The 27,557-nt window shown below is 43.0% G+C and overlaps 1 protein-coding gene across 1 annotated transcript; it reads left to right on the forward strand.

The window, feature by feature from the left end:
• The first annotated feature begins 14,446 nt into the window (after positions 1–14,446).
• Positions 14,447–27,307, forward strand: LOC124862692 (retinoic acid-induced protein 1-like). The gene is made up of 4 exons (XM_047356753.1): positions 14,447–20,940; positions 21,064–21,157; positions 22,026–22,075; positions 25,688–27,307. Exons 1-4 carry the CDS (start codon positions 14,488–14,490, stop codon positions 25,694–25,696), a joined length of 6,606 nt encoding a protein of 2,201 aa, XP_047212709.1. The 5' UTR covers positions 14,447–14,487; the 3' UTR covers positions 25,697–27,307.
• The last annotated feature ends 250 nt before the right edge of the window (positions 27,308–27,557 follow it).

Here is a 27,557-nt window from a genome sequence, read left to right on the forward strand (position 1 = left end):
AGTCCACAGCAGACACAGTGTTGTTGAGGATGGTCAGGGGGGTATTTGGGGGTGGTGCTCTCCAAACGTCCACCATCATCTCCACAGTCTAAGTTCCAGGTGGTTCGGACCACACCAGTGTGCCAGGCTATCCACATTCTGTCTGTAAGCAGACTCATCACTGTCCTGGATCAGTCCAATTACAGCGGTTTCATCTGCAAACTTCAGGAGTTTCACAGACAAATGACTGCACTGAGGTGCAGTCATTTGTGTAGAGGGAGAAGAGGAGTGGGGAGAGAACACACCTCTGTGGCGTGTCGGTGCTGATGGTTCTTTTGCGGGAAAAGATGCTTCCCAGCTTCACCTGCTGCTGCCTTTCCTTCAGGAAGCTGGTGATCCACTGACAGGTGGAGGCTGGAACTTTGAGCTGGGTGAGCTTCTGGTGGAGGATGTCTGAGTTTATGGTGTTGAAGGCTGAGCTGAAGTCCACAAAAAGGATCCTGGCATACATCCCTGGGGTGTTGCAGGATGAAGCGTAGTCCCAAGTTGACTGCATTATCTGCCAACCTTTATGCCCAGTAGGCAAACTGCAGGGGGTCCAGCAGGGGGCCTGCGATGTCCTTCAGGTGCTTCAAAACCAGTTGCTCAATGGATTTCATGACCACAGACGTCAGGGCAACAGGCCTGTAGTCATTTAACCCTAGGATGGTGGATTTCTTGGTTACTAAGAAGATGGTGGACTGTTGGAAGCAGGAGGGAACCCTTACACAGCTCCAGTGAGTTGTTGAAGATCTCAGTGAAGATGGGTGTCAGTTGGTCGGCACAGGCTTTCAGGCATGATGTGGACACATTATCAGGTCCTGAGGCCTTCCTTGTTTTCAGACGCTGAAAGAGCCTATTTACATCTTCCTCTAAGATCCTTAGTGCAGGCAGAGGGTCTGAAGGTAGGGGGGTGGTTGGTGTATGGCAATAATTGTGTCTGAATGGGATGTGAAGGAATTGGGTTGAGGTGTGAACTGCTGGTTTTCATAGCTCCAGTAGAAGCCATTCAACTGATTTGCCAGGCAAGGATTCTGCTCAGGGTTGGGGGAAGGTCTCCTGTAGGCAGTCAGGTTTTTCAAACCATTCCAAAGTGATGTAGAATTTTTCCTTTCATCACGGGGTGTTCCTGATATTGTTGCAAATATTTTTTTCAAATCAGTTCTCTAAATTGTGTTTAAAATGAAAGAGCTGTTTGCTCATATACAGGTCCTTCTCAAAATATTAGCATATTGTGATAAAGTTCATTATTTTCCATAATGTCATGATGAAAATTTAACATTCATATATTTTAGATTCATTGCACACTAACTGAAATATTTCAGGTCTTTTATTGTCTTAATACGGATGATTTTGGCATACAGCTCATGAAAACCCAAAATTCCTATCTCACAAAATTAGCATATCATTAAAAGGGTCTCTAAACGAGCTATGAACCTAATCATCTGAATCAACGAGTTAACTCTAAACACCTGCAAAAGATTCCTGAGGCCTTTAAAACTCCCAGCCTGGTTCATCACTCAAAACCCCAATCATGGGTAAGACTGCCGACCTGACTGCTGTCCAGAAGGCCACTATTGACACCCTCAAGCAAGAGGGTAAGACACAGAAAGAAATTTCTGAACAAATAGGCTGTTCCCAGAGTGCTGTATCAAGGCACCTCAGTGGGAAGTCTGTGGGAAGGACAAAGTGTGGCAGAAAACGCTGCACAACGAGAAGAGGTGACCGGACCCTGAGGAAGATTGTGGAGAAGGGCCGATTCCAGACCTTGGGGGACCTGCGGAAGCAGTGGACTGAGTCTGGAGTAGAAACATCCAGAGCCACCGTGCACAGGCGTGTGCAGGAAATGGGCTACAGGTGCCACATTCCCCAGACCTGGGCTACAGAGAAGCAGCACTGGACTGTTGCTCAGTGGTCCAAAGTACTTTTTTCGGATGAAAGCAAATTCTGCATGTCATTCGGAAATCAAGGTGCCAGAGTCTGGAGGAAGACTGGGGAGAAGGAAATGCCAAAATGCCAGAAGTCCAGTGTCAAGTACCCACAGTCAGTGATGGTCTGGGGTGCCGTGTCAGCTGCTGGTGTTGGTCCACTGTGTTTTATCAAGGGCAGGGTCAATGCAGCTAGCTATCAGGAGATTTTGGAGCACTTCATGCTTCCATCTGCTGAAAAGCTTTATGGAGATGAAGATTTCATTTTTCAGCACGACCTGGCACCTGCTCACAGTGCCAAAACCACTGGTAAATGGTTTACTGACCATGGTATCACTGTGCTCAATTGGCCTGCCAACTCTCCTGACCTGAACCCCATAGAGAATCTGTGGGATATTGTGAAGAGAACGTTGAGAGACTCAAGACCCAACACTCTGGATGAGCTAAAGGCCGCTATCGAAGCATCCTGGGCCTCCATAAGACCTCAGCAGTGCCACAGGCTGATTGCCTCCATGCCACGCCGCATTGAAGCAGTCATTTCTGCAAAAAGATTCCCGACCAAGTATTGAGTGCATAACTGTACATGATTATTTGAAGGTTGATGTTTTTGTATTAAAAACACTTTTCTTTTATTGGTCGGATGAAATATGCTAATTTTGTGAGATAGGAATTTTGGGTTTTCATGAGCTGTATGCCAAAATCATCCGTATTAAGACAATGAAAGACCTGAAATATTTCAGTTAGTGTGCAATGAATCTAAAATATATGAATGTTAAATTTTCATCATGACATTATGGAAAATAATGAACTTTATCACAATATGCTAATATTTTGAGAAGGACCTGTATTTTGTACGCCATTTTATGTTTATGTTCTCATCATCTACTGGTGCACCATGGGTATTTTTAGTTAAAATTTGGAATAGTTGATATGTTCACAGACAGAAAAGAAAATATCAGATTACAATAACCTATGGAGCAGTAGCCTCGGATATAAACATTTGTGTGTGGCTCAAATTTATAGTTTTTCAGCTCATGTTTAAGCCTGTAAATGAAGGTTTTCATATCCTCCTAATTTTCTCACAAAACAGGGAAATGTACTCAAAAACCCAATCGATCTAATTTACAGACACAAAAGCCACAGCAACACTGGAGGATTGTCATCACCAGCAGCTTGAGTTCAGTGCACCAGACCAAAAAGCAGCCTGACCTCCCCCAATCCAATACAAGGTCACACACAAACACACTCCCAGCCAGACAAAGAGCATCTGCACAGTCGCTTCAGGGTGAGGAAACACCAAGGAAGACAGAGGTCGTGGATAAGACAACCTGAAGGACAAAAAGAGGAAAAGAGCAGACAGGAAGAGATAGAATGTGTGTTTTTATGGATGTCAGAAAGGCGCAGGAAGAGTGACGCAGCATCATCAATGAGATGTACTGAAGTGGCACAAAGAGGGAGCAGGTGCAGATCAGTGTGTGTGTGCCGTCTGCGTGTGTGCCAGTGAGTCTGTGAACATTTGCACGTGTGACAGCTGAGTACGCGTAAATGAGTCGAGGGATGGGAAGATATGGGAGATGAATGCACTGTGGAGCCCAGCGGGGACATCACACCAAACCTGCCCCGGCTCGGCTCCCTCTGCCAGGGGTGCGACGTTGCATCCCATTACCTGGAAACAGACGTTTGTGTGCAGTGGGTTTTTGTGTGTTAATGGATCAAATAAATGTGGAGCACTACAGAAACAGATCAATTTCACATTTTCCAGTGAATCGGCTTGTATTTAGCCCTCATTGTAGATGGGAACTTATCAGACACTCTGATTACTTTGCTGTGTCTTCTCGCATTCAGTCTTCCTTCTGGATCCTACTTTCCTCTGCTCCAAAGTCTCCTTCAGTGAATGATTCTGATTGAATACCAAGTAGCTCTGCGGCCCACTTGACAAGACCCCAACTCCCTTGTGTGTGTGTGTCTTGTGTGTATAAGAGAGAAATGAGCCATACATACGAATCGAGAAAGCATGTGGGCATTGGTGAGGTTATTGACACTTCATGGAGTCCACAGAGCATGTTTTTCATACTCTGGAGATTCATCTGCACCAAGGAAGGTTACCCAGAGTCTAGCATTCACAAATGCATGCATGGTCACGTCCGACACATATTACACTTGCACACGTTTGTCGTCACCTGGCTTCAAAAAGTCACAGATTCTCATCCACATAAAGACAAGGACACACAAAAGGAAGTGAGCAATCTGTTTTCTTTCTTCTTATTCCAGTCACATGGACAACCTGTTCGTAAACCAAGAAAACAAATGCACTTCGCAGAGCGATGTGTATGTGCTTGATTGCGCCTGCATGCCTGTAATTCTCCATCGCTCATTCCTCACACAATCCTCTCTCCATCCCCGCCCTGTCTCATCACTCTGTCACCATGTCAACAAAGACCAGCTTTAGTCCTTCAAAGGGCAACGCTCGACAGCTGCCTGCTGGAGGTGACCGCGCTGAAAGACAGAGTGAGAGATGGAAAGAAAAAATGGATTAGGAAAAAAAAGACATAAATGATAGTTATGTGGAGAAGCAGAACAGAGGAGGGCAAAATGATTTTGGGTCAAGGCTAGAGAAGGCTGTAAAAAGGAAAAGAAGGGGAGGGCGGGTATACAGGAAAAAATGGGTGAACAGGATTTCGTCCTTTCACAACCCACATGCTCATCTCCTGTCCATTGTGTAGCACCAAAATGAAGGGGTTCTGTTTTGGGCTCTTGAAGGACCTTGAAGTGATCTATGTATATTCACAACACTGATGCGATGCTGCTGATTTAAGTCTGAACATTGCAGACTTGGGTTCTGAAAGTCTGAATTCATAATGCCTGGAATGACTTGATTACAAAAAAAAAACCTTGAGGTAAAATGATGCTTTGCCTATTTCCTCCAACTTCATAGTGTTCAGCGATAACATGTTTCATTGGGGGACAGTAATGGCTGTCGCACAAAGGACTTATGATTACATCAAGTGAGATGACGTAAGATGAAAAATAAGGAGAGAAAAGTCTGAGAAATAAAAGGAAAAAACTGCCACAGATTTAGGACAGCATCAAAATGAAGTGAACTTATTCTGCAGATGCATGCATTTCAGCTTTTTGAAACAGCTCACCTGTGGATGTAATCTTTGCATTTGCCTGGAATGCTTACAGACAAAGGAGCACACATTTAAACATACACTTACTGAAGCAATATTCATTTTAGTTGTAGAGTTCATGTCTTGTAAGTGGAAATATACGGGGAGCTGGAAGCAAAAGAAATCTTTAAGGCAACACATGCGCTTGGCCTATTTATTCATGCTATGTACATACTCTTGATTATTTCCCTCACTTGAGCACTTTGTTGGTCTGTGAATAACATTAAAACTATAGACACTGTTGTTGTTGGTTTAACATGCTGATTCTCTCTAAAACGGTCACTGGACACCACCTGAATGTGTGTCAAAACAAGGCAAGAGAAAACCAGAGGTCCATGCTACAATCATACCAGAACTCTTAATGAATTAATGTTCTTGTCTTTTAATACCTGATTTAGTGAGGGATTGTTTTTATCCTTCTACGAGGTGCAGAAGATCTGCCTCTCTTTCTTCAACCTTTGTTTATTATTTTATCTTGAAGTTGCAACAGTGTGTCTGTCTGTGTTCTTGTTGTCAAAGGGTACCACTTTTATTCTACCACCTTTATGTATTTATATAAACTGTGTTGGGTGTGCATAGCTGGTGTTTTTGGTTTTGAGAATGTGTATGCAGACATTTGTGTCTCTGATGTCATCCTATGTAACGGAAAAGCCAGCCATGTCTGTGGCTGTGGATGAGTCATCCCTAAACTCCAGAGAGGAGAAAATACAACATCGCTCAGACATGCTCAGACACAAGCCTCACATTAGCTGGCTTCCCTCGCCGAATCAAAATGCTCTGCTGCATCAAGGCTCATTTTACTCCCTTATCAGGTGCCAGGAAGACAATTTATTGATAGAGGCTGTGGACAAATCTGTCTGTAATGTATATATAGAATCAAAGAAATTGTTCATTTAAAATCCCAAATATTTGTGAGGGATTGCTTATTTAACTTTTAAACTGTAATTGTTCTAAATTATCCAAGTCACTAGCTGTCTTGCAGTGCAATTCCTAGATTGTATGTGTGTAATGAGCACATAAGGGTCAATTTGGTTATTAACCTTGGTCTTTTAGGCAAAGTTTGGTATACGTATGGTACAACCAATAGCTGGTGGCAACTCATGTGCAGTGTTTCTAGCTTTAATTGATTTGGAGTCAACCTCAAGTGAAATTACAGGAAGTACAGAACTTAATTACCTTGTCTAAGACACAATTTCAACATAAATGGTCTATAAATCAATTTATCACTAGGTAGAGCTTGTCAAAAAAGCAGTGGACTATATTTTGTGTTTAGTGATTCCTCCATATTTAATACCTGATATCAAAAATAATGAAAAAATATACAATTTTGGCAAATTCATCTCTGAATAAAAACAAGCAGTTGGATTTTTGACATCCTGCTTGTAATTTCTACCAACTAACTTTCCATTAATTTTGTGTGGACTGCTTTATAAAGCAACTTACTAATTTTCTGCCATGTCACTCAATAAAAAGCTATTAAAACTTGGGCCCATGAATGATGCTGGTAACAAGATGGTAAAAAGACGTGCTGTTACACTTTTCTTAGCTTAGAAGATTCCAGGGGTAGGTTGTGTAGCAATTTTGTACAGAGTGTGTGAGATTCACACATATTGCAGACCTCAAAGCACTCCTCAAGATTAGCAAATGCATCAATTTGAGCCTATTTTGCATCTTCATTTTTTTTAAAACTGTTCTCAAAGATTGACATTATTATCAGTCTTGCATTAGTTTGGTGTGGATTGCCTTAAATCATAGTGCACTGTTTTTCTACTACGTCGCCTAAAACAACACTATAAAAACACGGACCCATGAGTGACATGTGTACTGCGATTTATTTAGTACAAATACATGCACCGTTACACCCCTGTTAGCCTGTCCATAAACAAGAACAAGTCAAGATTTAGGATGAAATTCATCAAGCGATGCAGTTTTGCATGTACTCTACTTTATTCCTGCAGCAGATTCACAAACAATCAAGTCGAGTAGATGTGACACTTTGCACCTAGTGTCGCATTCCCTATTGTTGTGTGGCTGAAGAGATGACTCTTCTCAAAGCCTCAAAAATGTTCTTGGTTTATAAACTAAACCATTAAGCTTGCCGTACACCCAACACTCCTACTCCACTGTTGCCGTTCCCAAGTTCTTGTGGCTGTGGAAAAGACAATTGTCTGAGTGTCTTAAAAACACTCAAATAAAACATGTCTAAATACTCTTGAATTAGCTTGGTGTCGGCTGCTCTTAGTACAAATGTATGTACAATTACACCCCTATTGCTTGAATATAGCCAAGAATAACTGAGGATTTAGGAGGCAATCCACAAAGGAATGCAATTTGCTCCACTTCGAACATTTTTGACTTGCTATTTAACTTGTGCACCAGATTCACAATGCAGGTTGTAAATATATGCAAATAAAAACACAGCCATCAAGTGGAATAATTTTTGCATTCGCCATTTTTTGTAACAAACACGTATTCTGTTTTTGTGTATAGTTTTCTATGTGGCCTGTGGCCTCACATCAGCATCCCTCTGTCTGTCTTCTGTGGCACAGCTCGGCCCCCTCCATGTGTCTTCCAATAATCTATGTGACTGGATGCTGGTGACCCTCTGTGACCTCCAGCTGAGTGTCATGACAACAGGACACTGACAAATGTCGGAGTAGATATTGGCTTCCTCAATCTCCTAAGCCTCTCTCCTGGGTAGGAAACCACCCACGCAGTCTGGCCGAGACACTACAGAGGAGAGAGACACAGGGAGATGTTGCGTGTTTGCCTACCCGTCTGCCTGTCAGCCCATCCGCTGCATTGAACTCGAGGTTATCAAGTAAAAGGGCACGGCCAGAGAGGCGAGGATGCAAACAGGAAATAAGAAAAGGGAGCGTGATGTCTGAGGCATCTGAATGCTCTCCGTGTCGTGTTGCTGAAGTGTGTGTAATTGGAAAGGGGATTGCAGCGAGCTGATTGGAAGCAGCGGCAGGGCGGGTTGCTGCGTTATTTTGGAGCACGCTGTGTTAAGCCGAGTGTTAACGGCTGATGTGTTAGACACGAGTGTGTGTGCGCTAAAAGATTGAGGCTAGAAGGTAGAGAGCGTTGCATAGTGTGTTGTCAGGTTGTTGAGGAGCATGTGAGCTGAGCTTTAGTGAATGTGTGTCTCGCTGGGTCGTGTCGTTCCAGCGGTGGTGAAGTGTGACTTTTTGGGTGAATACGTGTGATTGGTTGTGCCAGCGTGAGTTTGCGTGCGCGTACAATTCCTCCCAAGCCGCTCCACCTTCCCAGCAAACTGTCTCTGCATGCATAATTAACCAGGATGACTGGGGAGGTAAACACACAGAGAGATGCTCCATCCCTCCACTCTCTGTGTGCCTCCGCTTTGTGCATCGCACGTGTGTGTTTATTGGTGTCAGACAGACAGACGGACCAGGAGCAGGAAAGAGATTTGAAGCCAAAGTGCTTCAGAGCCAGATTTGATGGAACAAGTGAGCTGTCTCTCCCTCTCTCTCTCTTTCTCTCTCTCTGTTCCTTTGTGTGTGCATGTGTGTGTTGAGAAAGGAGATAAATCCCATCTCAAGCTGCCTCTGAAGATGATGTGATGAAAAAGAGGAAGAGAGGGGGGACTGGAACCAGCCACAGTTCTCGCATTATGAACCATTCAGCGGAACAATCAAATTCACCCCTCTCTCTGTCCCTCCCGCTCCTTCTTTTCCTTCTCCCCATCCCTTCCTGGCAATATTTTACTCAGAGGCAGATGCATTGTAATGCTTCACACGAATAGATCCTCCCAAGCACAAAACGTTCAAATTATAGTAATAGTAACAGTAAAACAGCCAAGATAAATAAATAAAAAGATGCTGGATGCAGCTGTCGTAATCAATCTCAGGTCTAGCAGCTTATGTTTGCCTGTAGAGCTCAAGAAATTGTATAATTAAGCAACCTATGGATATTCTACAATTTTACAGACTGTGATAGTTTTCAAAATGTTTTCCAAACAAAAATCTAAAAAGTGTGGTGTGCATCGCTATTCAGTCCAACTGAGTCAACACATTTAGACACTTAGGTTTTTGACCATTCTTCTTTGCAATTGAGATCAAGTGGAGTCAGATTGGATGGGGAGCATCCAAAAAGATAACGTTTGAAGTCTCGCCATTAGGGATGGGTATCAAATTCGATACTTTTTTAGGTACCGACCGAATTCCGTCGATACTACAGAGTACTGATTCACGTAAAATCAAACGGTACCATGTTTCGGTACCTAAACGCATAATTGTGACACTGAGGGAATGGAAGAGTGGGCGATTTTCCATGCCGGACATGAACACAACATTGCCCACACTGAGTTACGTGTGCTCGCTGCAGGTGAACTCAAGCTCCAGTGGACAGAAAAACATGCCGCTAAAACCTAGAAAGCAGGCAAGGATATCTGCGGTTTTAAAAAGCGCCAAGTTTAGTTTTGATGGCACCACTTCCTCTCCATGCGAGCAGCAGCAGGGCTAACTCTCCTACTCCTGGTACATATGGCGAAGGTAGAAGTACACAAAATAGCCCAAGTGTTTCATGCCCTGCCCCTGACACTCAGCTAAAGTCCAGTCACCACACAATAAAAGGTTTGGACCTGGCTTGGCTGTCGTGAAAGGTGAAATATTCACCTGGATCTATAAGACTGAGCTTGGTAATTAAATACATACATGATAGATAGAGGAAAGAAAGAAAGAAAGAAAGAAAGAAAGAAAGAAAGAAAGAAAGAAAAGAAAAAGACAGAAACAGATAAAAGATGTGTTAAAGAGACAGAAAGAAGGAGAAATAAGAAAGATTGAGAGACAGGTAAAGATAAAGAAAAAAGATAGATATAGACATAGTATATAAATACAGCAGGTAAAAGATAAACATTTCAGAGTTGTAGCTTTTTTTCCGAGGGATTTTCTGTTGAATATGTAGTCAGCTTAAACAGGCTGCAGTCAGAGGAAACCATGGGCCCAGCCATTTATATATATATTCTTCTGAGTGTGTGTGTGTATACACTGACCTGGTTAAGCACAAGACATTTGTTAAGGCAGAAGAGACAGTTTTCGTCAGCCTGAGATCTACGGCTACAACTCCTTCATTCAGCAGCGTTAGCACGCCTGCATCCATTAGCAACTCGTCTGCAGCCAGCAACAGGGCTGGGTTTTAATTTGTGCATTACACTGCGTCGTCAGTTAAGGGTTTTAATGTTGAAGAAATGTTTGAAACCACTGAGATGTTACAATACAAACAGCTGGATGTTGTTTTGATATAAAGGTTTATATATTGAGAAATAAATATGTTAAATTGAACATTTTTGAGATTTTATTAATAAATGAATTAACATTTATTACCACATAAACACACACAAATGTACAGAAAACTGGTACCGTTGAGTATCGGTTTCGATTCCCAGCTACCGAGTATCGGTACTGTATCGTTTTAAATGTGAAAGGTACCCATGCCATACTTTTCAGATTTTTATTTATGTTCCATTTTCCTCTGGCTTATTGAGTTTATGATTCTTTATGTTGGTCTATCACATAAAATCCCATTGAAAGAGATTTAGGTCTGTGGTGAAACTGTGAAAACGTTTAATCAAAGTGTAACACAAAGTGATTTACAGAAGTAAATTGGGGCATGTGGCATAGCTGTAGTGTTTGCAAACCAAGTAGTTAGGCCTCAGTCCTTGACGCAGGGTTCGAGTCAAGACCCGTCGAGACCCTTATTGCATGTCTTCCCCCTCTCTCCACAGCATTTAAAGACAGTCCACCTTGAAGTAAAGGCCACTTGTGGCTAAAAAAGAAATGATAAGTAAACACACAAATGCACACCAAAAAAAACAGTTTTAGGGGATGAGAAGTTAAGGAAATGTAATAGAGTAGCTAAGTTCAAGCGATATGAATACTTTCGCAATGCACTATAGGCCTCTTTGTATGTAATGTGCATGCAAATGGTGGTGTATTTGCTGCAGTTTGTATTTCCCAAGAGCAGGCTGTAAAGCCCCCTCACTAAATCATGCATCCTCCCTTGTCCTCTGCACCCCCTTCTCCTTGTCTTCCTCATCAAACTTATCATTCTACCACTGCTTCCCTGTTGTTGCATCCCCTCGCCGTCCATCTCTTCCCATCCCCTCCACTCTACTAGCTTTCATTTCACCCTCTCTACCTCAGTCTCTCTCTCTAACTCTCTCTCTCACCTTCTATTAGACCACCAACGCCTTGTTTTCTTTCCCCTCTTGTCGCCATCCCCTCTCTATCAGGAAGGTTTAAGAGAAAAAAGAAAGAAGAGGAAGACAGGGACATAGTGGAGTAGGAAGGAGAATTATCTTTCTTGTGCAGACATCACTTTGTTGAGAGATTCAAAATACAGTCAGCTTAGAAGAGGAGAAGACAAGAATAGAAGGGAAAAATGTGGGTGTCTTGCTGGATGCATATGATATATAGATGCATAGGCCTATATGCTTCTCCTTCATGCCTCCTTCTCTGTTCTAATGCAAGCGCTGAAGAATGGACAGACAAATAAACAAAGGAGATTTGGTGATCTCAGCATGTAAGCTCCATCCGCTCTCCTCTCTGCTCCTCACTGAAGCAGAGACGTTGTGCCTCCACAAATATGGCAATCGGTCAGCACCATGGTGCCGGGCTTCTGTGTGGAAGATAAGAGTGGAAGGGAGGGAGATGCAGAATGGAGGTAGAAGGTGGACGTGATGGGAATGTAGACACCGTCAAACACACGTTTGTGTTTGAGAAAAGGCAAGCGTGAAGTAAATCGATTTGAGGGAAGGTGTCTTTGGTTTCTTTGTTTTGTTTCAAAGGAAGATGCAATCAAGCGCAAAAAATACAATTACAGTGTCATGTCTTGTGTTCACGCCCCCTAGAACTTTTTTCACATTTTCTCCAATTAAAACCACAAAATTTAATTATTTTATTGGGATTTTATGTAACAGACTAACACAAAGCAGTACAGGCTTGTGAAGTCCAAAGAAAATCATACTTCGAAATGTATTCAGTGCAACCTCTTCCTTTCAAAGGTCATTAGTAAATACAACCCATCTGTGTAATTTAATCTCAGTATAAACACAGCTGTTCTGTGAAGGCCTCATACGTTTGTTAGAGAACATTAATGCCGTGTTTCTGGGAAAGAACAAGGAACATCATAGACAGGTCAAGGATAAAGTCGCCCAGACATTTAAAGCAGGGTTAGATTATAAAACAATATCCTAAGATTCTCACAGAGCGTTGTTCAATACTTCATTTGAGCATGTTTAGTTTATAGCACACCAGCAAACCTACAAAGACATGACAAACCACCTAAACTAACAGGAGACCATTAATCAGAGAAACAGCCAGAAGCTCATGGTAACTCTGGAGGAGCTGTAGAGATCCATAGCTTAGTTGGAAGAAATTGTTCACAGGAAAACTAATAATCATGCACTTGACAAAGTCCCATTAAACATGCCAGCCATGTAAGGGCCACGGAGTGTGGAAGAAGGAACTCTGATCAGAAGAGATCAGAGCCAAAGTCCAACCTTTTGGCCTAGTTGCAAAATGCTGTGTGGCAGAACGCTAACACTGCACGAATCCCTGAACACATCCTCCCCAAAGTGAAACATAGCAGAATCATACTGAAAGGATTTTTTTTTTCTGCCGTGATAAGGACACCTGAACAGATTTGATAGGAACATGGATGTAGCTAAATACAGGGGAATCCTGAATAAAAACCTGTTAAAACATTCCCTTAAAAACACTTGAACCTCCATCATTCAGCAGGACAAAGACTTAAAAAATAAAGTCAGAGCCATAACTGAATGGCTCAGGCCAAAGCATATTTCAGGTTTAGAAATGACCCAATTAAATTTCAGAACCTCATCAAAATAATCACATTACATCCCAAAAAAAAATAATTAAAGTTTGCAATGTTTGTAATGTGTCAAAATGTAAAAAAAAATTCAAGGAACGTGAATACTTTTGCAAGGCAGTGTAAACTCAAAAATGTTCAACATGGGATGTAAGGCCTTGCTGTGCTGGATAAGAAAATAACGTGAGTCTTAGCTGATCCTGCCTGCTGTGCTGAGCACGCTTGGTTTGGGAGAATCCCACTCCTTTTCCTTGTTATTGTGTAAACAAGTCTGCCCACACACACATCACCCCAGGTGGAACAGTACTGAGCTGAGAGTAGGGGAGCAAGGATGGCAAGAAGGCAGACACTAGGTCTCCATTGGAATTTACAAGTGTCTGTTTATCAATGAATGCGATTATTAGTTTGTAGTATATTTTAAAACATGGACCACAACATTGCATACCATAAACAGAACCAAACTCAGCAGCAAACTTACATCTAGGTGTGAAAAAAAAAGAAGTGCACACATTTAACACATTCTGGTTTCCATTGTACTCACACAAACACACACACATATAGTGTTCATAGATGAATAATGCTGCTGTGTGTCTGGTGGGATGTACCACTGTCCCCAGAGTGGATTGAAAGCTGGGATATTGTACTGAAACTGCCTCTTTCAAACAGACACACTCAGGGGCTCTGTGCTCTGTCTCCAGGTGACTCTTTTCCTTTTATACATCAGCAAAAGTTTCTACCCCTCCTTTGTTCATCTCTCTTCTGTGTAAACACATTCACAAACACACGCATGCAGGCGAAACAGTATAGTCCCCACACGCAGTTACATACTGGAAGAGACGGATCTCGCACTATCAACATAAACCCTCTGCTGGTGCATTTAGAGCATGCACATACACATTGTATTAGTGCCCACTTCTCCTGGGAGGAAACAAGAGTTTCTATCTGAGCAGAAGGAAGAAAAGAATGAGGGGCCCATCTGAAAATGTTATTAACACCTAACCGGAAAAAAATAATATTTGTTTCAGAGCTTGAATGTAATATTAGTGAAGGGTTGGAAAAATAACAAGAGATTCAAATCAAAATTGCCTAGTAGTAATCAAGTAGTTTATACACATTTGATATACATGCTGTGGACACAAACAATGACACCGAAATGTACAGATGCTAAAAAAAAATATCAGTAGTGCTTTAGGTTGAACACTGGTCAATCAAACTAGGCCAATAAAACTCAATATGTGAATTTGGTAAGATGTGCAACACATTATCTGCCTTGGATCTTTTTGTGTGTCTGAAAATATTGTTTTTCTCAAAAAAGAGGAAATATTATTGTAAGTAGCTCTTGAAATACACTCTGAAGTTCACTTCAGACAATGAAAAATTCTTGTATACCCCAAGTTTAACACCTAGCCTCATAATTTCTTGTCCTTTTCTCTATTTCTTCTCCTTCTTCCATCCATACTTTCACAACCCCAGACCCCCCCTCCCCCTCCCTGCTCATGCTATAGACGGAGTGAGTTATGCAGTCCTTCCGCGAGCGCACCAGTGGTTACCACAGCAACCAACCTTGCTATCAGCAGGAGCCCCATGAATTATCTCGCCTGGAGACCTACCGACAACACCCACATCATCCCCAACCACAGCATCCACACCCAGGCCCTGGTCCACATCCAGGCCCTGGCCCAGGACACAACAGGTCAAGCTATGAGGCTATGTCTAACACAGCAAATGTGCCAACTGCTGGAGCAGCTGGAATTGGAGGACCCAAGGACTGTTACAGCCAACAAAACTATTCTGGGTACCCAGGAACTACTGCAGGTGGTGGAAATGGGGGCTCACCAGCCTCACAAACAAAAAAATCCTTCAGAGGAAACAAAGTTCCCCCACCAAGCCCCAGTCAACACCTGCAGGGTCATGGGGGCTATAGTAATCACATGGGCCCAGGAAATTATTCTGCCCAGTATATGAGCGAGAGTCATCTCCAGCAGAAGTGGGAGGACCCGGCACAGTTAGCACAGTATGAACAGGAGATGGTGGGTCGACTGGAGGCAGGTGCATCCCCAGCACCTGGCTCCTCCCAGTACATGGACTCGAACATGTTAGGACACTCCCAAACACCGTGCCACCAGCCTTCTACCCCAAGTTACACAAGCCCACACCACCAGCCCCACCCTCCTAACCCTGCACCCTCACCTCTCATGTATCCCCAGAGTCACCTACACTACCCTCAACCCTCCCCTTCTCCATCCCCATACATGGAAAAATGCAGTCCCATGCCCCATTGTTATAAAGGCTACAACATACCTCCAAATTCCCAGTATGGCAGACAGCTGAGTAGTCATAGCAGTCTGAAGCAGGGAGCCTACAGGTCAACCCCAAACAGCTATGGGTACCAGCAGCCAACACCCAGAGGTTATGAGCAGCAGACCTCTTTACAGGCAATGACCAATCCCCAAGAATCCCACCCTAAATACCAGCACTATAACCAACCACAGCAAAATTACTGTCTTTCGGAGCTCCCTGTCAGATCTCCAGAACAGTATTATCAGACTTGTAGCCCTTCCTCAAGCCATTCTCCTGCTCGCTCTGTCGGCCGCTCGCCCTCATATAGTTCCACCCCTTCACCATTAATGACCAATCCAGAGTCTTTCCAGTATGGCCAACCACCAATGACACCGGGAGCAGCCTCCTCCTCGTCATCTTCTTCAGCTGGTATGCAAGATCAAGCCAATGTGAACACCATGCTGATGCCCCCAAGGTCTCACCCTTCACCTAACATATCCCACACAGCATCCCACAGCTATACCACTACACCACAAGCGCCCACAATGAAAGAGCGCTTCTCAGAGAAGCTGTTATCAAACCCCAGCTTGTGGAGCCTGAACGCTCTCACCTCTCAGGTGGAGAATATCTCCAATAATGTCCAACAGCTTCTGCTTTCAGAAGCGCTGGTTGCAAACAAGAAAGGCAGTAAGCGCAGCAGTGGTGGGAGCAACAGCAGCATTGGAAGTGGGGCTTCCACCAAGAAGGGTGAAGAATACAAAAGTCCTCCATATTCAGACAGTGGTGGTAATATGAGTGGAGGCCCCATGCATGAACCTTACTCTACTCCACAGCACCAACCATTGCCTATGGAACTCCATGAGGGTGGCTACTCCAGCAGTAGTGATGAACCATTGGACAGAGGCTACTATTATTTTGGCCAGGGCAGAAGTCCAGCTCAGGCCCATAACAATACACAACTCAGTCTGGACACGGCGTCATCTTGCTCTATTGCTTCTCCAGATGATATGTCTACCAGGTCTGGGGACTCAGGTCTGCACAACCTTACACCTGATCCTATAAGATGTCAGGCAGGGCAAGGAGGAGATGGCATGAGTACTCCAGCGAAGAGCATTGGTGATGAGAGGTCTCCAACAAGTATTACAATCCCCAGTCCCCTGAAACAAGAAAGTGACTCCCCATCAAATATACAACATATCAATCAGCCTGTAAAAGAGAACTTTGAAGAATCAGCTTGGACGGAAAAACCTGCTGAAAAAGAAGAGGAAGCAATAGAGAAAACTCTTGACTTCATAAACAATTCAGACTCAACCAACCCTACAGAGAAACAAGAGAAATGGACAGGTGAGGAAAAATGCCCAGCTTTCTACAACAAAATAAACACGGATATGGCAGACAAAAACTATTGCTATGAGGAGACGATGTACCAAGAGGTCCACAGCAAATATGACTCAGATGCAAGAGACTCAGTAGAACAGTCCCCAGATGACCTCTCTGATTCCAGTAACAAAGATCACTTTAGTCAAGTGATGAAGTCAGAGGCATTCAAATCTGAATCTCCGACTGCATCTGAGAGTTCTGTAAAAACTTTGCCTTTCATTTCAAGAGGAGACCTTGAGCAGGATCAATACTCCACAGAGAAAGATGACAGTTCAGCAAACACTTCTCCAACTCCCCAAGCTGAAGTCCTGGAAGCGTGTAGCTATGACAAGAAGGAGAGCAGAAATAAGGAGGATGACAAAGGGGCAGGAGAGGAGAGGGGAGAAGATAAGGCAAATGAAGATGAGAAAGAAGAAAATGAAAAAAGTTATCTTTCACAGCTTTTGCCTGGAGAAGTAGAAGTAGAGGAAGGAAAGAAAGAAACCCAGTCATTAACTCAAGATCACATGAATAATGAAGATATCCAAGGGAGTCCATCTGAAGATATCTGCAGCAGGATTGAAAGTCAAAATTTAGCACTCAATACCGACAATGATTTTGCACGGGGACCTGGTCATCTAAATGCAGCAGCAGCTACGACAGCAACAGATGCTTCAACAAAGGAGTCAGCTATTGGTGACACAGTACCTCAGCCTCAGTCTGCTATGCCAATCTTCTCTGCTCTCAATGACAAGGCTGCTCCTCCTACTCAGGCTAGAGATCATATTGATCACAGCGATGCTAAGGTCCTGGAGCCAGACTCTCCTCAACTGCCAGGGAAGTCAATATTACCCTCTGCCCCTTCCTGGGCAGACACTCCACCATCTCCTCAAAAAGGCGATGATGATATAGAACCAGGCATAAGTTGTGCCAGTGCTGTGACACCACTGACAAAGCCAGAACCTATGGTCCCATCTGCTCAGCCAAGGACATATGGACGCAAGTATGCTAGAGGAAGAAGGAGAATGATGCATTCAGGCGTGGTGCTAAGGCGACAACTAAGCTTACAGAAGGAGGAAGAGAAGGTGGCCGAAGAAACAAACTCTTCTACGCAAAAAACAAGCATGTCTCCAAGCAAGACTATTTTATTCTCTGATCAAACTAACCTTGCTCATCAGGATTCTATTGTGAGCCAGACTCCTAAAGTGCTGAAAGATGGTTTTCAGTCGAGAATGTGCACTCGCTCGTTTAATTCTCCAGATTTGCAAACAAAAGTCGAATCTAATGTGAAGAGAAAACCAGGTCCAAAACCCGGATCTAAGCCAAGGCCAAAACCAAGTGCAAAGCCAGTGTCAAAACCGGGTTTTAAACCTAGCCTAAAGTCAGGTCCCAAACCTGGACCAAAACCTGGAAAGAAGACAGGACAAAAACCTGCACCAAATGAATCAGAAGTTCATCTGAAAACTGAAACCACTGTAAGACAAAAACCAGGGCCAAAACCAGGTTCAAAGCCTGGACCAAAGCCTGGATTGAAACCTGGACCAAAACCAGCCCTAAGACCAGGTCTAAAACCTGGCATCAAGCCCGCTGAGGTTTTGACCGCCACAGATTCTGCTCCCATCAAAGCCCCAGTAGGTCGCCCCAGAGGCTCAATTTCAAAAGCAAAATTGATGAACCAGGACGTTTCAAGGCAACAAGTCCAAGAAAAGCAAAGCAGGACCAGGAAAGCTCTGAAAACTACAACACTCCGGGATAACCAGGATGTAAAACCTCCACCAGAGGAAAAACAAGCTTCTCCAGAGGTAAAGGTACCAGAGAGGGAGAACAACAATATGGTCTTAAGATCCAGAAAACCCTCACAGGATAAACTAAAAGAAAAAGAAAGGGGAGTGGAAGACATTCAAACCCAAACACCAACAGAAAATAAACTACGTGATATTTCTCTAAAAGTAGAAGAGACCACAGTCGTGGAAAAACTTCTACCTCCAGACGCTGATACCATGATAACAGATGTTCCCATACACTTACCTGCACCACCTGCAAAGCCAGTCCTATCTGAGGCATCTAAGGAAAAGACAGTACCTACACTAAAGCGCAAATCTAGCCCAGAAATCTGCACACCACCTGTAAAAAAGAAAAGAGGTCCAAAGCCCAAACTAAGAACTTTGTCACCTCAACCAGTCCTGTTTGAAAAGGCTCTACCCGCATCCAAAGAGAAGAGTGTCCAAGGCCCCAGAAGAAAGCGAGGACCACCCAGGAAAGCTTCTCTGGGCATTACAACAACCAAAGACATTCTTCCTAACAACAGTGGATCTTCTAACAGCGATGTGTCTGTGGTGCCTCCATTGTGTCCCACTAAAACAAAGGTCCTCCCCCCACGCAAAGGCAGAGGGCAGAAATATGAGGCAATGGTACAAAAGATTACATCTCCTAGCTCAAAGAAACACCTCCCAGCTAGCCAACAAGACAGCAGTCTAAGTGACGATATTACATCTAAGGCTTTTCCTGAATTTGTCCTTAAGGAAGGGGAGACTTCAATTCAAATAAATAACACTGAGAAAACAGAGTTTACAAAGGAGGAAATGAAACAGCAAGAAGGAGCAATCACAATGGACGTATCACAAGAAAGTGGAAAGCATGAGCTAAGTCAAGAGGAATCAACAATAAATATAGTGAGACCATTAGTGGAAGATGAGATTATAAATAGGAATGACAGAAGACAGGAAAAAAGTAAACCAGAATCCAAGATAGACACGGTCAATGAGGCTTTGACCTCAACAGAGACATCATTAGAAGTTGGGGCTGTAGTTGAGAGGACACAACAGACTTCAGAGAGTGTTTCTACTGATGCCACAAAGTCTTTCAGAACTAAGAGAAAAAGGTGGGCCATGGTGGAGAGTACAGATGCATCAGTAGTAGCTTTGGAAGCAGACAGTCTCATAATCACAACACCAAGGCTTGCAAAACAGAGAGCCATTAAGAACAACCATGAAATGCACCTTAAACAAAGGAGGAAGAAGAGAAAAGGAGAGGCCAATTTAGAGGAAAATGAGACAGTAGATGAGACAAACACAACAACAGAAACATTGCAACCTGTGGAAAGGATAGAGGAGAAGGTGGCCACCACAGAGTCCACAGAACCTCTACCAACTAACCAGGATAAGTTCACAGAAACCCATCAGTCTGTCTCCACAGAACTTATCCAGAAACCTCGAAGAGGCCGAAAACCGTCAGCAAACCCAACCAAACGGAAAAGAAGCCAAGCCTCAATGGAACAGACACCTGGAAAGCCAGTAAAGATTCACAAAAAACCTGGGCCAAAACCTGGGATGAAAGATGCCATTGAGGTCATTGAGTCAGTTGTGAGGGCAGCTGGATGTGAACAGGACAAAAAAGAGGAAAGAGAAAAAGAAGAAAGGGAAAGAAGGGAACAAGAGAAGACAGAAAGTGAGGAGACTAGTATTGTGGGTCCTGTGCTGACTGTAACAGAAAAAAACATGGAGGTCATCTCTGTGAAAAGATGTAGGAGCAGACCATTCAACCGAAATTCCAAACTATCTTTTTGTCCTTATGTACGGATCAACAACTCCAGAGACTTTTCCTCTTGGTGTGCCATAGTCAACAAGCCTGAAGACGCCGTTGTATTTCAGAGACGGAGAAAAAAGGGCATACTTAGAATGAGGAATCCTTTCACGGTTGCTAAAGTAGTCCCACACACTGCTGCCATGCAACTAGGACCATTGGTAAATACAAATCTATGTGATAAGCGTCCTACATGTTGCTTGTGTGGGAAACCGCCAAACTATAAGGACCTAGGAGATTTGTGTGGACCCTACTACACAGAAGATAGTATTCCACGGAAAATTCTGACTATCACACACGCGCAATTCTTCAGGGAAGACACCAACAAGATTGACAGGAATCATAGTAGCAGTAGTGAAGAACCAGGTACCTCCTCAAAGACAGAAGATACGGTGAACTCAGACAAGGAGGGAAATACAGAACCTTCATCTGAAGAGGCTGGTAACAGCAGGCAGCATCACCGGCATTACCGACGGCTAGGGAGACCGGAAAGACCTTGTCAGGAGGGTGGTCCGAGAAGACTCACTCTCAGAGAGAGATTCAGGAGAATGAACCAGCTCCAAAACATCTGCACGGTTGCTTCGAAAGACCAAGAGGACAATGAAAGTACGTTCCAAAGGCTACAAATGGAGGCTGTGGCCAAACAGCACTGGGCTCATGAAAACTGTACCATCTGGACCAAGGGGATAATTATGGTAGCTGGAAGGTTATATGGACTGAAGGAAGCTGCCAGCAAGTCAGCTCAAACGGTATGTTAACAATCATAAAAAGACACAATACATATTAGACATGTCTTTGTTTCTCTATTATTTAACTTGAATTGATTTTGACTTGGATTTTACTGGTTGTGTTCTTTGTCCAATGAACCCCAGAGCTGTCACAAGTGCCAGATTTTGGGGGCATCCCTCAGTTGCTGTTGGAGAGGCTGCTCTTATAAATATCACTACATCTGCGCCAAAGAGATAGGTAAGTGAAAAAAAAGGACTGAAATAACTCAAAAGCCAAAGTGAAAATCTGGAAATGAGCTTGAGCTTTAGTTTAAAAAGAGTGAAACATTAAAAGGAGAGGCAAGGGAAAGTAGATGTGGGTAAACTGAGAAAGAAAATGCATCAAGGAGTAGCAATATTGAATGCAAAACGATACGTCTGAGTGCTCTGAAGGAGAGGAAACCCGAAAGAGAGCTTTGATTAAAGGGGATGATGAAAGTGGGAGTATGAAAGAAAGAGAGGGGGAATAGACAGAGGGGGGGGGAGAGTTTCTATGTGTGCATTATTGACTGCAACCCCTGTGGCTCCATCCATCCACGCGGCTGTCGGGGCTCTGAATGTGGGTGTGTGTGCATCTACTGATGTGTGTAATGCTTGCCTAAAAGTTCCCTAATGTTCGTCTCAGAAGCATGTTACCAGTATGTATGTCCCATTAGCTGATATATGTGTGTGTTCGTGTTTGCTGTTGCCATTGGAAGTGTCAGCATGTGTGTGACATGGCTTGCCCTTGTGAAACATCATCCCAGAGAGGTACAGTGTGAGGATTAGAAGGCCTGCCACGTCTGCAGAGCCAGCACAGAGAGAGGAGTGAGGCCCTTTTTAATCCTGCTGAGTGCACCAGCCATATCTGCCTGCCTGCCTGCCTGCTCTACAACTCATCCACTCACTTGCGCCCATCTCTCTTTCTTCTTACTTTCTTTGTAATTCTTTATTTTGCATTTTATTATTTACAGTTTTTTCCATCTACATAGGGTTCAAATACATTGTTCATCCGCTTCATTTATTCTCCTCATTTAACTGCGACACTAGCTTATCTTCCTCTTTGCCTTTTCTCTTGCTGCCTGTAGGCTGCAAATTCCACGAGGATGATTTTTCCATCAAATGCCCAAAACATGAGGTAAGACGAAAACGTTATGCAAAACAAGTGAAATACATGTATATTAATCCTTATACACTTGCTGATTAGGTTTAAATGCTTGAAGACCTTTTATTCTTCAAACTGATATTTGATTTTTACTGCATCGAGATGTAGAGATAAATGTAGTACAGTGGTTTGCAAAAGTATTCAGCAGCAAAGTGGTCTGTTTGTGGCAGAAAACTAATAATGCACATCTCACTGAACATACCGTCCCCAGTGTAAAACATTGTGGTGGCAGCATCATGCTGTGGGGATGTCGTCAGTAGTGACAGAGAGCCTGGTCAGAGTGGATGTGAAGATGAATCAAGCTAAATACAGGACAATAAGGAAAACCTATTAGAGGCTGCAAAGGATGGAGCTGACCTTCCAGGAGGCTCCTAGACATATACCCAGAGCTACACTAGAAGGGTTTAGATTGAAGAATATTCATAAGTTAGAATGGAACACTTGGACTAATAAGGAGTATCTTGTGATAATGCATGTCGGTGCATTTTCTTCTTTTAGCTCTGGCCCTCTTCCTGTCCTACTTATTCTTTTATAAACTCTCTATACATGTGCACATGTGCAAAACGTGAATTATCTTGTGTCTTTTAAAGAATACACTGTATGCCACAGTGCAGGATGGATAGTGTGTCAGCCTATGCAAAATAGAGCAAGAATAAAAAAGAAATAAAAGACAATTTTCCTGTTATTATCTTACAAAAGACAGATTCATTATCTCAAACTCACTGATCGCTAAACATTTTCAGCTCCCTAAACCAACCCAACACCCTCAGACCTCTGCAATTATAATGGCTCCTTGCTTTTTTGGTGAACATTAACAGTCTGCACCACACCTGCCATTCCTGTGGGACAGGCACCATCTGCTGGTGATGAATGGACACTGCAGCACAGCCTGGAAGGTCAAATGCGAGGGGGTGGTAGAGAGAGCCAGAGATGCTGACATTCAGCAGAGAGCAGCAGTGCATTGAGGCAGTGGTGGCCCCAGACCCCCTCCCCCTCTCTGCATCTGCATTTTCCCTTCCTCCCTCCCTCCTTCTTCATTTCCTGCTCTCCTCTGTGCAGACTGGCAGGGATAAAAAGCTGGCAGCTGATCAAAACACCCCACCCGCCTTCACTGCCTGTTATTCTCCCCACATGCTCTCTCCACCATTACTCTCTAGTTCTTCCTCTCATTATTTCTCCTTCCCCTTTCTTATTTTCTGGTAGCCTCATTCCGCTTCTTTGCTCCCCCGCTGCACCATCTCTCCCAGCATCTCAATCCGTTCACCTTCTGAAATCCTATAAGCTCCATGTTTTGTTTTTCCCCCACCATCCTCCCTTCACCCTTCCTCAATCAGCCCCTTTCTCACCCGCTTCCTTACTCATCCTCTCCCTTCAACTCCACTCCCACGTCTGAGCAGCAGAGTCGAAGTGTGAGAAACAGAGAGAAAATGAGAGCAAGTCAGAGTGAGAGAGAGATTGCTGTTAGCTGAGCTGAGGCAGAGCTGTCAACAGGCTGAGGGATCTGAAGGGCTCCACGTCTGTGCCGAGCCAATTTAAGCTGAGCGGCCTAATCAAAGGGAAAAGGAGACACGAATAAACATGTACCCCACCCATGGGTCCCCATGTCAGAAGACTCTCTCTATCCCTGTTTTTTCACTTTAAGAGTAAATAAATGCACCCAAACATAACGTAGTAGCAGCACATCAACATGCGATAATTATCAGGTTAGTTGTAACCTCGCATATATGCACATGGGTGCAAAAAACACAGGAACTGGGAAAAAACAGACTGTTTTGGGCTGTGGCTGAGCTGGAATAAAAACGAGAATCAGGACAGTTACATCAGAGAGCAGCAGACTGAGAAAGGCTGAGATGGTGCGAGAAAACAAGATCAACAAAAGAGGGGAGCCTTCCTGTGATGGTGAGGTGACTAAAGGTGTAAAAAATAATGTTTTACTACAGGGATGTGAAAACAGAAAGAGAGAGACAGAGAGCACCAGAGCACCAGAAGAAGGACAAAAACAGAGTGCTAAGCAGGGCTTGAGGATGGGCAGCTGGTAGTTTCGAGGGTGAATATGAAGGCTTTTGGGGGAGAAAAAGTGACATCTACAGTGTCTTGCAAAAGTATTCACCCCCAACTCCCTTGATTTTTTCCCCATGCTTTGTCACATTTAAACCACAAACTTCAGTCTATTTCATTATCAGTTTATGTGATAGATCAACACAAAGCAGTAAACTGGAAGGGAAGTTATTGTTTTCTTTGTGTAATTTGATCTCAGAATAAGTCCAGATGTTCTGCGAAAGCCTCAGAGGTTTGTTAGAGAACATTAGTAAACAAACAGCATGAAGACCCAGGAACACAGCAGATAGAACAGGGATAACATCATTTAGCAGTTTAAAGGAGAGTTAGGTTATAAAACAAATTCCCAAGCTTTTTGGTTCATGATGCTAAAATAGACAAATGATACCTAAACTGACAGGCTGGGTAAGGAGAGATTCATTCAGAGAACCAGCACAGGTCCATGATAGCTGATGATCCACAGCTGAGGTGGGGGAAACTTTTTAAAGAACAAATGTCAGTTATGCCCTTATGGAAAAGGGGCTAAAAGAAAGCAATTGCTTAGAGAAAACAATATGAAGTCTCTATTAGAGTTTGCAACAGACCATGTAGGAGACACAGCAAATATGAGGAAAAGGTTCCTATGGTCAGATGAGATAAAAATGTTGCTTTTTTCTACATGCAAAAAGCAGTGTGTGGCAGAAAACTAACACTACCCTACATATTAAGACATGGTGGTAACAGCATCATGCTGCAGGGATGCCTTTTTTCAACAGGGACAGGGAAGTTGGTGAGAGCTGATAGGAAGACAGATGCAACTAAATACAGAACAATCCTGGAAGAAAACCTGGTGGAGGCTGCAAAGGCTTGAGATTGGGGCCTAAACAATGTTAGATGTGAATGTTAGAATGTTCCAGCCAAAGTCCAGATTCAAATCTAGTTGAGAATCTTTAGCAACACCTGAAAATGGATATGCACAGACCACCCTGAGTGAGTTTGTGTGATGTGCAAAGACAACTGTACAGAAAATGTAGTTCGTAACTGTGCAAACCTGTTAGAGGTACAGCCCAAAAGACTTGCAGCTGTAATTGCAGCAAAAGGTGGTTCAAGAAAGTATTAAGTAAGGAACCTACATAAAAAAACATGTAACATTTTTCAGGTCAGCACTATGTTTTAAATAATCACATAAAATCCTAGTACAATATACTGATATATGTGGCTGTAATACAACAAAAGGTTCAATAGGTATGAAAACTTTTGCAAGGCACTGCAAGTGTATCACTGCCAGAACACCAGGGCAATTACACGGTTCTCTTTTTTCAGCAAACCTGGTCAGCTGCATCCATCTCCCCTTTTATGCAGCCGCCTCTCTTTGATGTTTTCAGTACATTTCTGCAGAAAAAGCCTCACTCTCACAGCTCAGTGGCCTGGAGGCTCCCCACCTGCATCACAGCTGCCTGAAGCTTTTACTGTTTCAAACCAAAGGAAAAAGGCTCATAAATTAGAATGAGAAGAGTCGCTCTAAATGTTTCCTTTCTTCTTCTACAGGACTTGTAAGATATCTCTGTATTCCACCTTCACTACCAAAATCATCATTCTGCCACTTATCCTGCAAGCCAAAACTGCTGCAATAAAGGCAGTGATAAAAGGACAAGCACGATGGCCAGAGACTGCATCAAGGTGTGAAGCAAAGAGCAGCTCATACCCTGGAGAACTGAACAGCTGCTTGCTGAAAATGGTCCTCAACAGCAAGGCAGGGGGTGGTGGCATTGTCTTTCTGCCTGGACCTCAGTGCAAACAGTTTGAAATGCAGAGCAAGGAACATAGGTCTGTGGGGGTACAGCATTCAGATAGGTTCCCGTCATCCTCAGACAACTGGACACGAACGTCCCAATGGCTGTCTCGTCCAAGCGGCCAACAGGATCACATACAAGTGTTTTTTGGTATGCGTATGTGATAACCACTGCATTATCATTCCACGGCCATATCTTCACCATGTGTTTGTGTATATGTGTCTGAGTGCAGACGTGCATCTTCAACTCAAGATCTTATCTGTCTTGGGAAAAAAATTTAAATAAAAAAAAAAAAAACTAAAAACATTGTACCAAGTGTCAACATGGTGGCGGTGGCATCATGATGTTGGGCTGTTTTGCTACTAAAACAGCTTAACAGAAAAAACAAAAGTACTGCAACCAACCACTGGATGTACTATCTCAATGTCTGCATTTATGTTTGGAACAAGAGACAAAACTAAAAATAAACGAGGACACTGTAAATGATGTGCTTTACAGGTTCTAAAGAAAAAAACTGTATTTTAATATAATGCTCTTATCTTTAAAGGTGTATATTGATGTGCATTATGACTAGGCAACATCATTGCGTCACCCTTGGTATATGTCAGACTTTGTGTTCAGAAATGAAATATATAGATATATATGAAAAAACAAAAAACAAAAAAAACAAAAACATTAAATCTGTTGAGTTTAATTCAACTGTGCGCATATTCAGTATAATATACAGCAGACATTGTCATCACACCGGATCAGACGAGGGCTCGGATTATGGATGCAGAGACAGTTTTAGCTCACTTCATTTCAATGTACGGCTCAGAAATATCCAATGATGTGTAATTACTTCACAGCTGCGCAAAGAGACGCTCCACCTGTCTGTTTGTGTATGAAAAATGTAGCCTCTTTTCCTCTCTGCCAGGCGATATAACGCTGCACTGTGCAGAGAGACAGTCAACGTTTTAGTCATTTCAGAAAGAGACATATTTAAGTATTAAAGCAGAAAAGAAAGTGTAAAAACGCCACGCCAAACGTTCTCTTTTCGAAGCTCATTATTTAATGGTGTACAGAAGTATTTGATGCTGTTTAAATGTAAGATGTGATGTACTAATATAATTGTGTATAGTATTTCCTAGAGATGTTTATTTTCTATAAAATGGAATATGTTATTGCTTATAAAATGTTATTAAAAGAATCCATTGATGATACAAAAAAAAATAACCCCCTTTTTTGGAATGTCACTTGTCTTAAGTGGGAGCATGCCGTTTTATTGATTTTCATGTCTGTTTGTTTTGGACTCGATGACACAGCATCACTTTGTTTGAAATGTTTTTTGTAACGCCAATGTTAAATATACCAGCACCTTTCAATGCTGCTACGACCAATGTCTGCTGTTTTTGTCTACACTTAACATACTTTATCACACTGGAGTCTGGAAACCCTGATCTGAAATCTCAAAACGTTTTAGCATTTTCATCAAATTTTCCACATCTAGGGACTTTACTGAGACTTTCTGGGGGTGTTTGGGCTTTGCTGTAGTTGTTAAATACAACAAATAACTCCAAATACTACACAATATACATGTAAAGCTGCCCAAGGGATGTGAAATCCCAAAAACCACAAAGAAATGA

This window comes from Girardinichthys multiradiatus, chromosome X (assembly GCF_021462225.1).
Source record: "Girardinichthys multiradiatus isolate DD_20200921_A chromosome X, DD_fGirMul_XY1, whole genome shotgun sequence".
NCBI classification, from domain to species: Eukaryota; Metazoa; Chordata; class Actinopteri; order Cyprinodontiformes; family Goodeidae; genus Girardinichthys; species Girardinichthys multiradiatus.

Excerpts from the sequence above, each read along its gene's own strand:
- LOC124862692 (XM_047356753.1), top strand. The coding sequence starts at position 14,488 with ATGCAGTCCTTCCGCGAGCGCACCAGTGGTTACCACAGCAACCAACCT. Across the intron at positions 20,941-21,063 it reads CCAGCAAGTCAGCTCAAACG|AGCTGTCACAAGTGCCAGAT; the intron begins GTATGTTAACAA and ends AATGAACCCCAG. Across the intron at positions 21,158-22,025 it reads CATCTGCGCCAAAGAGATAG|GCTGCAAATTCCACGAGGAT; the intron begins GTAAGTGAAAAA and ends TGCTGCCTGTAG.